The 15,277-nt window shown below is 46.7% G+C and overlaps 1 protein-coding gene across 1 annotated transcript in view; it reads right to left on the bottom strand.

The window, feature by feature from the left end:
* Positions 1-14,679, bottom strand: part of LOC119426901 (transmembrane protein 138-like) — a 27,507-nt gene extending 12,828 nt beyond the window's left edge. Inside the window, exon 1 of the mRNA XM_037694494.1 lies at positions 14,521-14,679. Within this exon, the coding sequence (XP_037550422.1) occupies positions 14,521-14,679 (159 nt within the window). The remainder of the gene's footprint in view (positions 1-14,520) is intronic.
* Between the last annotated feature and the right edge of the window lie 598 nt (positions 14,680-15,277).

Genomic DNA, 15,277 nt, shown 5'->3' on the forward strand with positions numbered 1-15,277 from the left:
TGCATGAAATGTTCAATTTAAATGTCCTAAAGTATCGCTGATAAATTGCTGCTTTTTAAAAGAAAAAATGTATCTTTATTTTTAAAAAGAATTTAACTAAGGATATTGGGGGCCTGATTGAGATCGTCCTAGGCCCATTTTTGGCCCTCTGGCCTTAAGTTGTCCATGTCTGAGATAAGGCTTTATTCCCTAATATTTCCACTCTGATACTATTTGTTTTTAGTATTTTTGTGTATTGTTGCCATGACATTTCTCATTAGGTCTGATCCCACTTTCAAACAGAAGCCCTCATGCTGACACGTGCACAATCCTCCCACAGTTTCGGTGTTTAAAGCTCAGCACAGCCATGACAGGTGGGAGGAAAGATTAGGGCTGCCTGTAAACACTGGGCCATCAAATGGGAGTAAATCTGTCCTACTCAGACCTGAGGTTAGCGGGCTGACTTGCTTCTTTACAGAAATCCCCAACAAAAACAAAAAACACACAATGCAAGGCTGAGACATTTTGTTTAAGGCTCTGTCATTGCACATCAGAGCTGGCCAAGCAGCTACTGGGTTTAAAATAAAGTCTTTAGTCTAAAACATTCTTGTTGGTCTGATATTACTCTTATCTTATCAGTGTAACATAAAAAGTCATATTGTTCTGATTGTACACCCAGCTCGTTCTTCTTACTGGACATGCAGCACTTCTTTGAAACTCTCAGACTGTTTGAGGCTTAAAACAACACAAAACTTAACATTTGACCATCCCAGAAAAAGTTATTTTAGTCCATCTGCTGCCAAAAGACAAACCTGTGGCCGGAGCTTCATTCCAGCAGCTGCAGCTTCTTGTGTCTCTCCAGGTGAATGTGTGAGGCCAACATGGCGAGCTGCAGACTGACAGCTTGTGACAGCTTGTGGCTTTCTGTCAGCTCTTATCCCCTGGCCTCTCTAATAAGCACGCAGCAGATTTGTGTCATGATGCATGTAAACAAGGTTCGCTTCAATCTAATGTTGAGACAAACTCATGTTTGGAAATGTTGTGTAGTTTGGGTTGTGTGTACTGCAACTGGGTTTGCCTATTTTGCAAGTCTTGTTGGATGTTTTAGCCCTAAATATTTCCATTACTTTGCAAATGTCTTTTCTTTTCCTACACTTGAGAAGTTCATTTTTATCTGAGTTTAAAAGTATTTCATTGACTAATTCTGAAAATTCTTCTACTTCGTATGTCCCACTAAGTGCCCTTCAGGACAACTCATATAAATCTGAGTGGGTTTGACCCGAGACTTTTTAGTTACATTTTTATTCAAGATTACTGTAATCCTAAGAAAGTTGAAGGAAGCAGAGGAACTGTGGCCATCTAGTGCTAAATGTGTATTAGTACACAAAGAAAAATAGCTTAAGATCTGGCTTTATATTTGTGTTTATATGTTTGTTTTTTAATAACTAATCAAATAAAACACTTAATAAGAGATAAACCAGTTCCAGTGCTGTCATGGAAATCTGAGGATCAGTATGAAACTGGATGAATTAAATCTAAAGTTGTTTTATTCATCCATCCATTCTCTTCCGCTTATCCAGGGTCGGGTCGCGGGGGTAGCAACCTAAGTAGGGAGGCTCAGACTTCTCTCTCCCCAGCCACTTGGGCCAACTCCTCCAGGGGAATCCCAAGATGTTCCCAGGCCAGCCGAGAAACATAGTCCCTCCAGTGTGTCCTGGGTCTTCCTCTGGGTCTCCTCCCGGTGGGACGGGCCCGAAACACCTCACCAGGGAGGCGTCCAGGAGGCATCCTAACCAGATGCCCGAGCCACCTCAACTGGCTCCTCTCGATGTGGAGAAGCAGCGGCTCTACTCTGAGTCCCTCCCGGATGACCAAGCTTCTCATCCTATCTCTGAGGGAGAGCCCAGACACCCTGCGGAGAAAACTCATTTCTGCCGCTTGTATCCGAGATCTCGTTCTTTCGGTCACAACCCAAAGCTCATGACCATAGATAAGGGTAGGAACGTAGATCGACTGGTAAATTGAGAGCTTCGCTTTTTGACTCAGCTCTCTCTTCACCACGACAGACCGATACAGCGCCCGCTTCACTGCCAACGCTGCACCTATCCGCCTATCAATCTCATGCTCCATTTTTCCCTCATTCGTGAACAAGACTCCGAGATACTTAAACTCCTCCACTTGGGGCAGGACCTCCTCCCCGACCTGGAGAGGACACTCTACCCTTTTCCGGCTCAAGACCATGGTCTTGGATTTGGAGGAACTGATCCTCATCCCGGCTGTGTCACACTCGGCTGCAAACCGCTCCAGCGAAAGCTGTAGATCACGACCTGATGAAGCCAATAGGACCACATCATCTGCAAAAAAACAGAGAACATGCGGAACATGGCCCACTCAGACTCAATGTCCCCCACCTCCCCCGGAACATGTTTGAAGCTCTCCCGGAGGTGAGAGTTAAAGCTCTGTCTCACGGGAGACTCTGCCAGACATTCCCAGCAGACCCTCACAATATGTTTGGGTCTTCTAGGTCTGGCCGGCATCCTCCCCCACCATCGGAGCCAACTCACCACCAGGTAGCGGTCAGTGGACAGCTCTGCCCATCTCTTCACCCGAGTGTCCAAGACATGCGGCCGCAGATCAGATGAGACAACAACAAAGTCGATCATCAAACTGCGGCCTAGGGTGTCCTGGTGCCAAGAACACATATGGACACCCTTATGCCTGAACATGGTGTTCGTTATGGACAATCCATGATGAGCACAGAAGTCCAATAACAGAACACCACTCGGGTTCAGATCAGGGGGCCATTCCTCCCAACCACACCTCTCCAAGTCTCACTGTAATTGCCCGGGTGAGCATTGAAGTCCCCCAGTAGAACAAGGGAGTCCCCAGGAGGTGCACTCTCCAGTACCCCCTCCAAGGACTCCAAAAAGGGTGGGTAATCTGGGCTGCTGTTTGGCACATAAGCACAAACAACAGTCAGAACCCATCCCCCAATACGTAGGCAGAAGGAGGCTACCGTCTCGTTCACTGGGGTGAACCCCAACATACAGGCACCAAGATGGGGGGCAACAAATATGCCCACTCCTGCTCGGCGCCTCTCGCCAGGGGCAACTCCAGAGGAGAAGAGTGTCCAACCCCTCTCAAGGAAACTGTTTCCAGAGCCAGAGCCATGTGTTGAGGTGAGTCCAACTATTTCTAGCCGGAATCTCTCAACCTCACAGACCAACTCAGGCTCCTTCCCCACCAGAGAGATGACATTCCACATCCCAATATCCAGCTTCTGTAGCCGAGGATCAGACTGCAAGGGTCCCCGCCCTTGGCCACCACCCAACCCACATTGCACCCGACCCCTTTGGCCCCTCCCACAGGTGGTGAGCCCATGGGAAGGGGGACACATGTTGCCTCTTTGGGCTGTGCACGGCCAGCTCCATGGGTAAAAGCCCGGCCACCAGGCGCTTGCCAGCGTGCCCCACCTCCAGGTCCAGCTCCAGAGTGGGGCCCCGGTGACCCACTTCTGGGCAAGGGAACATCATTTCCATAGTTTGTATTCATGATAAGGGGTCTTTGGGCTGCACTTTGTCTGGTCCCTCACCTAGAACCTGTCTGCCTTGGGTGACCCTACTAGGGGCATGAAGCCCCTGACAGCATAGCTCCTAGGATCATTGGGACACTCAAACCCCTCCGCCACGATAAGGTGGTAGCCCAGGGAGGGGTGTTTTATTAATTAACTGTAAAATAAAATAAAATAACTTTTTGTATTTTTCTAGCATATTCATTGTAAGACTTGCCGTTTAGGTCACCTGGTCAATCCTGGAAAATTCAGATTATAAGAGTTAAAAATAATGTAAAAATAAAGAATTAAGTAAAAATATTTGGCCTACTTTCAGAAAACAACAGACAAAAAAGATTATTTGTAATCTTCTTTTTTCATTTCACATGCGGTAAAACAATATTAAAAAGAAATCTTCTGGACAAATCAGCAAAACAGCAACAGAATAGCTTTTTGCATATATTTATATGATTAATTCTAAATATTTTTAAAGCTGCATGGAATTATTAAAGTTATTTTAGGTTTTATTTAACGCATTAGTTTGCTATGTATTTGTGGGATTTAAGGAGAAAAACTTTGTTCGGCAGTCATCAATTCATTTTTTGGGGGTAAAAACATGTAACATTTTGTATAATTTGCGGCTGCTGTGGCTGTGTGGTTAGAGCAGTCATCCTCATATGCAAGAGTTGGAGGCTCAATTCCACCAGCAGTCACATGCTGAAGTGTCCCTGTGCAAGACACTGAACCCCTCATTGACTCCGATGTGTGTCCCATCGGTGTATGAATGTGATAAAACACTGATTAATCTTTGTATAGATACAGTAGAGTGTTATATGAATGGGTAAATGAGGGCACAGATTGTAGTGTAAGGAGCTTTGAGTGTCTTGATAAAATAGAAAGGAGATATATAAGTACAGTCTATTTACCATTTATTTAAAATGAGCCCACTGTTTGCTCTTTTACAGGTTAATGCTATTTGCCCAACCTAGAATGTGTCACAAAACATTGGTTATGTACTGTATCCCCAGATTCTATGAGTATAGGCGCAGCCCTTTAAGGCTATCGCTAGTGGGTTTATCCCTTCGCGCAGCGCAGTACTGAAAACTTTAGTTCACGCCCACCTGCTGTGTGGGCCTCACCCCTGGTCTGTATGAATTACGGTGAGACCGGGTAATCGGCTCCCAAATAGCTTTTTTCTTCAGCCATTTAGGAACCAGTGAGGCCCAGAGCTTAAAGGGCTGTGCCTATACTCATAGAATCTGGGGTTACAGTACGTAACCAACATTCTATTTCGTATAGGCTTCGCCCTTTAAGGCTATTGCTAGTGGGTTAAAGGTGAAGCAGGATGTAGTCTATGCCTCACTGGGTCCATTCAGACACAACATGAAGCACCTGCTTGCACAAAAAAAAATGTCATCACTCAGCCTTCTGTGTGCATAATTACACGCTGCGTAATTGCGTGCTCCATGCGCAGGAGCGCACCGGAGAAAAGATCTCTGGTGAGGAAAAAGGCTGAGATAGCAGACCTGCTGCTGTGAATATGAACAACACAGGTTACAAATTGTAACAGTGTAACGATGAACAGAGCAGGCCAACAGATCCTCAGGATGAACCGGTTAATAACAATAAAATCAGCAATCATGAACTTGTGACTGATAATAAATATCTCACACTTCGAGTGCATGCATGCAGGTGTGAGCTCAAAAGTGAAGCTTCATAAAACAAAGAATAATCATTCTGCCAGAACCCTGAGAACAGAATGGGTCATGGAGAAAGTAGAAACATCACGTAGATAAAACGAATAATTGAACATGGCGATGACCAGGCAGCCGCCATACAAATATCCTCCACTGTCATCCCTCCATGCAGAGCCATGGAGGATGAAAACCTTCTGGTGGAATGTGCTCTGAGATTCTCTGGAGGGTCCAGCCCAGATGAACTGTAAGCTTCAGAAATAGCCTCACACAACCAGTGTGAGAGGCGCTGGGTGGATAGAGGGTGTCCTGAAGAGCTGTCCCTGTAATGCACGAACAAACGCTGAGAACAGCGCAGTGCGGCCGTATGCGCGACGTAACACTAAAACACGCGCATGGGACAGAGGAAGTGAGATGTTGCTTCCTTTTCAGAATTATGAGGAGGTGGGTAAACCCCATCCAAGGTTATCACTCTCGATCTGAATGAGCTTGTGGTGCTTTTCAGTACAGCTGAACTGCTGTCAGCTTGAATTCTGAGACATGATGGAGCAACAAAGAGAGCAGACAATCACTCACTCTCTTTGCCTGTCAGAGCTAACAGCAGGGCTGTTTTTAATGACAGAAATTTAAGTGAAACCTGATCTAAAGGCTCAAAAGGAGTTTTTATCAGAGAGTGCAGGACCATCATTAGGTCCCACTGTGGAGCTAGTGGACGTGACACAGATCTGTGTCTCTGTACACCTTTCAGAAAACGCTTCATCAGCGGGTGGTTAAGAACTGTTCTGTCACTGAAAAACCTCATGACATGAAGAAATAGCTGCAGCATAAGTTTTAATTGTGCTGAACACTAAATTTCTGTCCATCAGTTGCTGTAGAAATGACAGCACGCCACCTAGTGAACACGTAGCATCCATCCTTCCAAGAAACTTAAGACAAATGTCCTCAGAGACACCATGTCTACCCCACCCCCTCCTTTCCTGTTAATCTGGGACAGATACTGGCATCCTGCTCTGACACAGGAAGTTTCTTTGTTAACCTTTTGTGTGTGTGTTAAAATCTACAGTCGGGACCACCCTGACATGTTACATGATTCTGGACCCCCCTATGCTGAGTCACCACACTTTTTTGAGACTCCTGAAGAAGGGTCTTGATCAAAGATCTTCACTTGGCCTTATCAACAGAGACTGGTCACCATCACAGTAAAGGAAGTTAACCCCCAGTTGAAGTTCTGATTCAAAGAAACCTATATTGTTTGTATCAGCATGGTGTCACACATCCTTAACAAAGGGTCATTGTATTATCTTCTCTGAAGAACTTTGAGAAGGGAGATTTTAATTACATTAATTATACAGTGGGATACTCCTACTGTAAGAAGCCTTCTGATTGGTTAAAATTTAAGGGGCCCATCTTCCTGGTGCCAGGTATACTGAACACCAAGGGAGTTGTGAGATGGCAGCTGATGAGGAAAGTTGGATTTGGACCATCAGCTGAGCTGAGCAGATGGAATGAGTGGTTGGAGAGTTGATGAGACTCTCTGAAAAACAACAGCTATATGATGGAAGACATGTCCAGCTGAGAGATGGTGGACATCCTGAAAAACCTCAAACACCCTGGTACTAAAGGTATGAGCTGATCAAACAGCAGCCCTGAGGCCCATCTTTTTCTAAACAGATCCATTCAGCGGCCAGACCCAAAGGTGCTGACCTATTTCTGGGTAACTCTTGATCGCCCTTCCTGCCTGCAGGAGCCCCCCCCCCCCCCCCCAACGGCAGTTTCCACGGCCGACTCGATATCAGTCGCAGCAGATTCGGGAACCACGGAGTGCTTGTGCACTCGGGAGCTAAGAGGATAACTGACAGTTCTTCCTCCGGGACCCGGTCCAGGGTCCGTGATATCAGCAGGACTGGAGGGAACGCATAAAGGAGCATTTTTGGCCATGGGCTGTGAGCGAAGGCATCCACTCCTAACGGTGGGTCGTCTCATGAGCTCAGAGAGAACCATAATTGACACTGGGCGTTCTCCCGTGTGGCGAACAGATCCACTGCTGCTCGGCCGAACCTGTTCCAAAAACCGGGAGATCAGCTCAGGATGGAGGCTCTAGTCTCTATGGCGGGGACCGCCCCTCGACGTGATATCCGCTCGCCTGTTCAGGATGCTGGGAATGTACATTGCACTGATGGAGAGCAGGTTTTTGTGTGCCCAACACAACAGCTGTTTCGCGATGCATAACAGTTGGGCTGAGCGCACACCTCCCTGACGGTTTATGTAAACTGTCGTCACTTTGCTGTCTGTGTGTATCAAAACATGCTGATCCCACAGCAGGGGGCAAAATGCTGAGTCACGTTTCAGACCGTGAAATATTCTAGCACATTTATGTAAAGCGACATGTGGTCCAGCCACTGTGCTCCCACTGCTTGGGACAGATACATTCCTCCCAGCTTGACAGAAACGCGTCTGTGAAAACTGAGTCATGTGACGTAGGCCTGCTGATGGGAACTCCCTCTGACAGAACGAGGGGGTTTCCCCAGTGATTCAGATCGATTCTCACGGAGGGGGGCACAAAGATAAGCCGCCTCTTATGGCACACAGGATTTATGTGCAGGCGGGTGAACCATCTCTTAAGGCGTCTCATGTGAAGTAGGCCCAGCGGAACTACAATGTGGGCCACTGACACCATCCCAGGAGTTGCATGACAGGCAGAGCTGTCACTACACTGCTGGGTTTGACACGGCGGAACTGAACTTACAGAGCTTCTGATCTCGGCTATGATAAATGGGCTTTCATTGAGTTGAGTTTAGCTCCACTCCCAGATAAACAATCATCTGGGTTTGGGCGAACAGAACTTTTTCCAGTTTATAGAAAACCCAGGTTTAGCAGGTATAACGCTAGCGTTTGGTCTGCGCAGCTGCTTCCTGCCTGGACTGATCTAATAAAAGCAGATCGTCCAGATAAAAAAGAATTCTCATTCCTGCCATGTGTAATGGCTGCAGAGCCATTTCCACACATTTTGAGAACATGTGTGGGGCGAGGGAATAACCGAACGGTAGCCTGTTGTACCGATACGGAATCCCCTGGAGGAGAAAAATGCAGGAATTTCCCGTGTTTCAGAATGATGGAAATGTGAAATTATGCGCCCTTCAGATCTATGGAGGTGAACCAGTCATTCTGGTGAAGTTCTCCAGTAGCTGTTTGATTGTCAGCATGTGGAATTGTCTCTCAATGATCAAATTGTTGAACATGGACAGGTCGAGAATGGATCTCATCCCTCCATTTATTTTCAGAACCAGGAAGTAGTGGCAGAAAAAAAACATATTTCCTCTCCGTTAGAAACTGGAAATCACGTTTTTCATCAGGAATTCCTGAACTTCTGACTGGAGAGACTAGCTCTGTTATGGAGAAGACAGGACCATCTCTATAATCCCTCTGAACGGTGGGGTTGAGCTGCGAATGGCAGCGTGTAACCCCTGCTGATCAGATGGACCGTCCATCTGTCTAGGGAGCACACTCGCTGCCACTCTGAGTAACGCTCGGAGAGCAGGCACGCATTTTATGTGTCATGTTTCTCATGGACATCAATCAGACTAAAAACCCTTTCTGCCATCACCGGCTCTGGAGCTTCTCTGGGGGAATCCAAAGTGGGGTCTCCAACAGAAAAATGCCGTATGTGTGCTTCTGTACTGAACCCAGGCTGCGGTCTCACGTTAGAGCTGAGGTGGGCTGGCGCGCACTAAGAGGAGGCGTGAGCGCTTTCTGAGTGAAACGCCGTTTCGGTGGAGGCTTCAGCTGTTGAGGAGAAAAAACGTTTACTCCCGCTGCGCGGTGAGATGACGGAAAACAGCAGAAAATAAAAACGGGCTCTGGCTAAGAGCGAGGGATTTTATCGGACTCGGTCTGCTGAAAAAACATAATCTTTAGCTAATCTGGCAGACGAGTGTTTTGTGATATTTACAGAACTGCGGTGCCATTTAAAATGCTGTTTAGAAGTTACCGGCAAAACACCGATAGATAAAAACCCTCCTCTCTGGAGATGGAGGCGAAGGTGGAGACGGATGTATTCAGCTTGCCGGGCCCAGCTGCAGCCTAGTTCCAGTGTGATGTCACAGTTGAACAGCGAGGCCAGATGGGGTCAGGGCGATGAGTTGAGGCAGAACCAACCTTGCAGCCAGATCATCTGATAAGGGCGGAGGGAGGCGAGGGACAGAAAGTCCCTTGTGTTAATGTCCTCCTGGATTATGTCGGGCAGCTCAGAGAGGACACCGATGGCTGGGAGCAGTGTGGTCACCAACGTGGGAAGATCCGAGGTGGCTGAGCATCTACTCGACCGCTCGTCTTCCGTCACTACGCTCTCCAAGAGGGAGCAGCTTCACATCGCCTTTCTCGGAGGAATCATTAGATTCACTGCGTGACTCTGGAATGTTGATTTTTGACAGTAGCTCGAGCCTACAGATACCTTGAGCCAGCCTCATGAAGCCTTCAGTTTCCCCAGCTCTCCTCCATCACTCTGCTTCTTCCATCCAGCTGCTTGTGCTGAGCTTTGTATTGTGTTGAGTCTCTGACCTGCTGACAAACAGTTGGTCCCATTGTCTTCAGACAATAAACAGATAAAAACATGTTTACAGTTTTTGCTTCAGACCAGAGGCAACAATGTGGTACAATGGAATGATGTGTTTCAATGTTTTGGGGAGATTTGGCACATGAGCCTCAGACAAAACAGAAATCCTAAAACGGCTATGCCACTGATGCCACTCCATTTTTTTTTTAATTTCCAGAAGTAAGTTGCGGTCGTCCTTACTTCTACTGAGGTCACGCTGAGGAACTCCTCTTTCGATGGTGAGGTGAGTCTGGTGCTGGGTGGTCTGTTTGGGTCTTCAAAGAGTGCATAGAACCTGTTAAGAACAACAGGCAGTGATGGGTCCATAGGGCATTGTGCACCCCAGCTTTTATAGTTTGTGATGCACTTAATGCCCCTCCATATGTTCCATGGGTCCTGTGAGGAGAAATGTCCCTGGATCTTCTGTGCATATGTTGCTTTGTCCTAGTTAATAACAGCAGCCAGCTCTTTCCTTGCCCTCCCCAGTTCCAGTGAGCCACCAGAACTGAAGGCAGCATCCCTGCAATACATTTAGGATACTTAAAGTATATTTTCAGTTATAAGAAGTTTTTCATTCAACCCAACATTTTTCAGTCAGGTTATCTGGACAGTTTCTTTTTTTTTGTGCTGAAACGTTTTGCCTTCGGTCTGGAAGGCTTCATCAGTCAAGGAAACACACAGCAAAACTGATTCTTCCCCCAACAGCTTACTCCAAAGTAGAACAAACCAGTTCTGCTTGTGATAAGATGGTCTCTTTGGTACGCCCCCTCCTCCATTGCCGGCCTCTTCCTTGTTGACAGTCTTGTCAAACTGGTTGAAATCAACAAAGTCCATGCTCAATAATCTAGGTATACAATCCAACATTTTTCAGTCAGGTCATCTGGACAGTTTCTTTTTTTTTTGTGCTGAAACGTTTTGCCTTTGGTCCGGAAGGCTTCATCAGTCAAGGAAACACACAGCAAAACTGATTCTTCCCCCAACAGTTTACTCCAAAGTAGAACAAACCAGTTTTGCTTGTGATAAGATGGTCTCTTTAGTACGCCCCCTCCTCCATTGCCGGCGTCTTCCTTGTTGACAGTCTTGTCAAACAGGTTGAAAACAACAAAGTCCATGCTCAATAATCCAGGTATACAATCCAACATTTTTCAGTCAGGTCATCTGGACAGTTTCTTTTTTTTTGTGCTGAAACGTTTCGCCTTCGGTCCAGAAGTCTTCATCAGTCAAGGAAACACACAACAAAACTGATTCTTCCCCCAAAGTCTTCCGAAGGAAGAAGGAGACGAGAGGAGAGGTCCTGTGTTTTGCAGAGGATCCGGTTTGGAGGTAATTGGTGGTGGAGAGAGGAGCAGGATGACCCAGTTGTGATTTGTTTGAAGATGGTTGTTGAAGGGACACCGTTGATCCACAGGTGGAGCCCAGTGGAGAGATGAGGTCCTAGGGAGGACTTGAAGAGGCAGGCCGTGGAAGGTCCATTTGGTAGATGATGTCCCAACACTGAAGAAGTGTCTGGCAGGAGCTTAAATACACCATCAGGCAGTCCTCCTCAGAGCAGCAGCAGGTGGAGTGAGTTGACATTAATTAGCTGTGGAAGGAAGAGTGAGTGACAGGCAAAACCCAGGAATCCCACAGTCCCCATGTCATATTTTTAGATTATTATTTGACCACAAGTGGCAGATTGGGAAGAAAAGAGTCAGATGTTACAAAAGGATAAATGTTTTTATTTTGTAGGTCAAAATCCTCCAGGCTGAAAGAGAAGGCAGGGACAAGGTGAGTATCCAGAATGATCTTCAGAAAGCAACTGATCATTTATGTTGAGGTTCTTGTTCTTACTGCAATGTTTCTTGTAGTCTGGTTCAGAGAGAAGAGGTTCAAGGAGTCCCAGGGTTCCAGGTGATCCAAGCAGTGAAACGAGGTGAGTGTTGGTTGAGAGAGGAGCAGGTTGTCTGAGGTGGAAAAAACTATCTCTGCAGGAGATCAAAAACAAGGTCTTCAGATACAAATTGCTTCAAACAGATTTATTGGCTGGTCACACACTTTACCATAAGCATGATAATGTCCCAGTGCTGGAGGCATGTCTGGCAGAGGTTCTTATACCCAGGCGGGCAGAGTAGTCCTCCAAACCAGGAACATGTGTGGAGTGGTGGTTGATTAGGATTGGCTGCAGCTGATGAGTGAGAGAATGGCTGGTGGACCCAGAACTCCTACACCCCACCCCCCAAGAATCACCTCTCAGCGATCTAAGTCTCTTCTTGGGGTGAGCTTTAAAGAAGGACCATTCACCACTTGCTCTTGCCAAGATCGGACGCTTTACCCCTTCTCTCCACTTTGCATTGCTGTTGCTCGGTCTGTCTGTGAAACTGCTTCTGAGCCTCTCTTGCATATATTCCAAACCATAATTATGGACTTGTTTTGATCAGATGGTCCCTCAACACAATTCATAACATTTCTTCGAAGAGAAAACAGGCTTTAGGTGAGTCGATTTGCCCTGTTGGCACGCACGTAGCTGGAAATCTCATTGACTTGGAAGACTTGATGATGTGTCTATCTCTGCTGCCATTTGTGGATTTTAAGGATGCATATTTAATTGGATTTACAATAACCGGTTCCTGCTTTTTGGATTTGGCTGGTTGCTGGTTTTATCAACAATCAAGGAAGTCGTTGGCAGCAAATTTGGACCCGATCACACTGCTTGCCTTTATGATGGCTTGGTTCGTGCCTCCAGTACCCAGACTCAAATGCTTTGGGCAGAATGGATCAGATCTCGGGGATTTTACTCAGTCGCGTTCCATCGGTGTGGCCATGTAATTTGGACATTTCAGAACCATTTGGACCAACACAGACTCAAGGTAGATGTCATTAAGATCTGCCTGTTCCCAAAACAACTGTGTGTTTATCTGAATTTGGCTCCCTTGGCTGGCCTTGAAGGCCATCTTATCTGAATTTTCCTGGAGAACATGTGATCTGATGTTCACCACCCCCCTCCCTGAGAAATTTCCAACTGATAACCAAATGAAATCAGCTGAATAAACATTGTGTCATCATTTCAGAACTCTTGGATTCTCATAGACGTTACCCTTGGCCATTCCAAGACATCCCTCGAGAATGTTTACGGATCTCACCAGAGGACACTGGCTGATTATTACATCCTTATCAGAACTCTTACAGTGCCCTCGAGAGTGTCTACGGACATTGCTCACTGCTCTTGTCGTCTCCCTCCTCTGCAGAATGTCTATGTCACTATGTGCTTGTTTGTGCAAGGTGTTTTTTAATATCAAAGTTTTTCTTCTCAGGCAAGAAGAAAAGGTTTGATAGGAATTTTTTCACCTCCAATTCCTACATGTGTTAAGTTTCACAACTTTTTTGTCTGTCCAAACAGATCTCACTTGTAAATGAGTCTTCTAGGCTCAATGTGACTTATTTGTCTAAATAAAGGTTGAATGAAAAGGATGAGATGAGTTCAGGGTCTAGGAGCTGAGATCTAGGAACCCAAGCTCGCTCCTCCGGACCGTAGCCCTCCCAATCCACCATGTACTGGGCTCCCTGACTACGCCGTACGTCCAAAAGACGTCGTACCGAGAAGGCTGGTTCGTTGTCTATGAGACGGGTGTGTGTGTGTGTGTGGGGGGGGGGGGGGGGGGGGGGGTCGGTCGGAGGGTGTAGAGGGCTGGTGGTTACGGATAAAATGAGAGACACATGGAAGGTAGGGTGTATCTTCATGGATGGTGGGAGTTGTAGATGCACCGCTGACCGGATGACCACCTTCACCACAGGAAATGGTCCAATGAACCTGGGGGAGAGTTTCCTGGGGGTATCTTTCAAGGTTATGTCCTTTGTAGAAAGCCATACCTTTTGGCCGGCTTTGTACTTCGGAACCTTGGATCGTGTCTGTCTGCGAATCATCTGTTCTGTTCTGAAGATCTGGACAGGGATGCTCTTGTCTGATGCCAGCTCTTACGGCAGCATCTGATGTGAAGGTGGACAGAGGGAATGCCCACATCAGGCTCATGTGAAGGGAACAGTGAAGGAGCGAAACCCATTACGACCTCAAAAGGAGACTTTCCAGTGGCTGCTGAGGTTTGTGAGTTGTGGGCATACTCAATCCAAGGCAGATGTTGGCTCCAAGATGAGGGGTTGTTGTTAATAATGCAACTCAGGGCTGTTTCAAGTTCCTGGTTGCAACGTTCTGTTTGTCCATTGGATTTAGGGTGGTATCCAGATGTGAGGCTGGTAGTTGCCCCCAAGGCTCGACAAAACCCTCTCCACACTTGAGAAATGAACTGCAGTCCACGGTCGGAGATGATGTCCTGAGAGATGCCGTGAAGGTGAAAGACATGTTCAGTAACAATATGGGCAGTCTCAAGAGCAGAGGGAAGTTTAGGTAAGGGAATGAAATGAGCAGACATAGAAAAACGGTCGACAATGGTGCAGATAACTGTGTTGCCATCTGCGATGGGGAGACCAGTGATGAAGTCCAAGGCGATGTGTGACCAGGGTCGGCTGGGGATGGGAAGTGCTAGAAGCAGGCCAGCAGGGGGTTGATTGCTGTGCTTGTTCCGGGCGCATGTGGGGCAGGCTGAAATGAAATCCTTTACATCTTTTATCAGGTTAGGCCACCAAAAGGATGCTTTAATGAGGTGAAGCATGTGTCTAGTACTGGGGTGGCAAGAAAACTTGGCTGTGTGGATCCACTCCAAAACTTTACTAACCATGGTAGTAGGAACAAACATTTTCGCAGGGGGGCCAGTACTAGGGTCTGGTTTGGTCCATTGGGTCTCCAGAATGTCCTTCTCAATAGACCAAGTCATGACATCCACCTTACAGGAGGAAGGAAGGATGTACTCAGGGGTGTCCAGACCCTCAGCCATGGAGAACTGTCGTGAGAGGGCATCTGTTTTGACGTTGTGGGACCCTGGAATATATGTGATGGAAAATTTGAATCTGGCTAAGAACAAGGACCACCTGGCCTGTTGGTCGTTAAGTCTTTTAGCACCCTGAAGATAGGCTAGGTTCTTGTGATCTGTCCATATTATGAAGGGGAGTTCAGCTCCCTCCAGCCAACGTCTCCACTCTTCTAATGCTAGTTTAATGGCCAATAACTCATGGTTGCCAACATCATAGGTAGTCTCAGCAGCAAACAAACGGCATGAGAAAAAGGTGAATGGGTGGAGTTTTTCATCGTCGGGTGCTCTTTGCAATAATACGGCCCCCACTCCTGAGTCGGAAGTGTCGACCTCCACAGTTAACTGCCTCTTGACATCAGGGTGTGATAAAATGGGGGCTGTTGAAAAATGGTGTTTGAGATTGTTAAAAGTAGAGTCAGCTTTGATGTCCAGTTAAACTTTTTTAGAGTAGAGGTAAGCTGAGTCAGGGGATTGGTGACTTTGCTATAGTTTTTAATAAACCGTCAATAAAAATTAGCAAACCCCAGGAACCGGTGTAATTGTTTCCTGTTGACGGGGGTAA

The sequence above is a fragment of the Nematolebias whitei genome, chromosome 2, assembly GCF_014905685.2.
Source record: "Nematolebias whitei isolate Nwh7 chromosome 2, NemWhi1, whole genome shotgun sequence".
In the NCBI taxonomy this organism is placed as follows: Eukaryota; Metazoa; Chordata; class Actinopteri; order Cyprinodontiformes; family Rivulidae; genus Nematolebias; species Nematolebias whitei.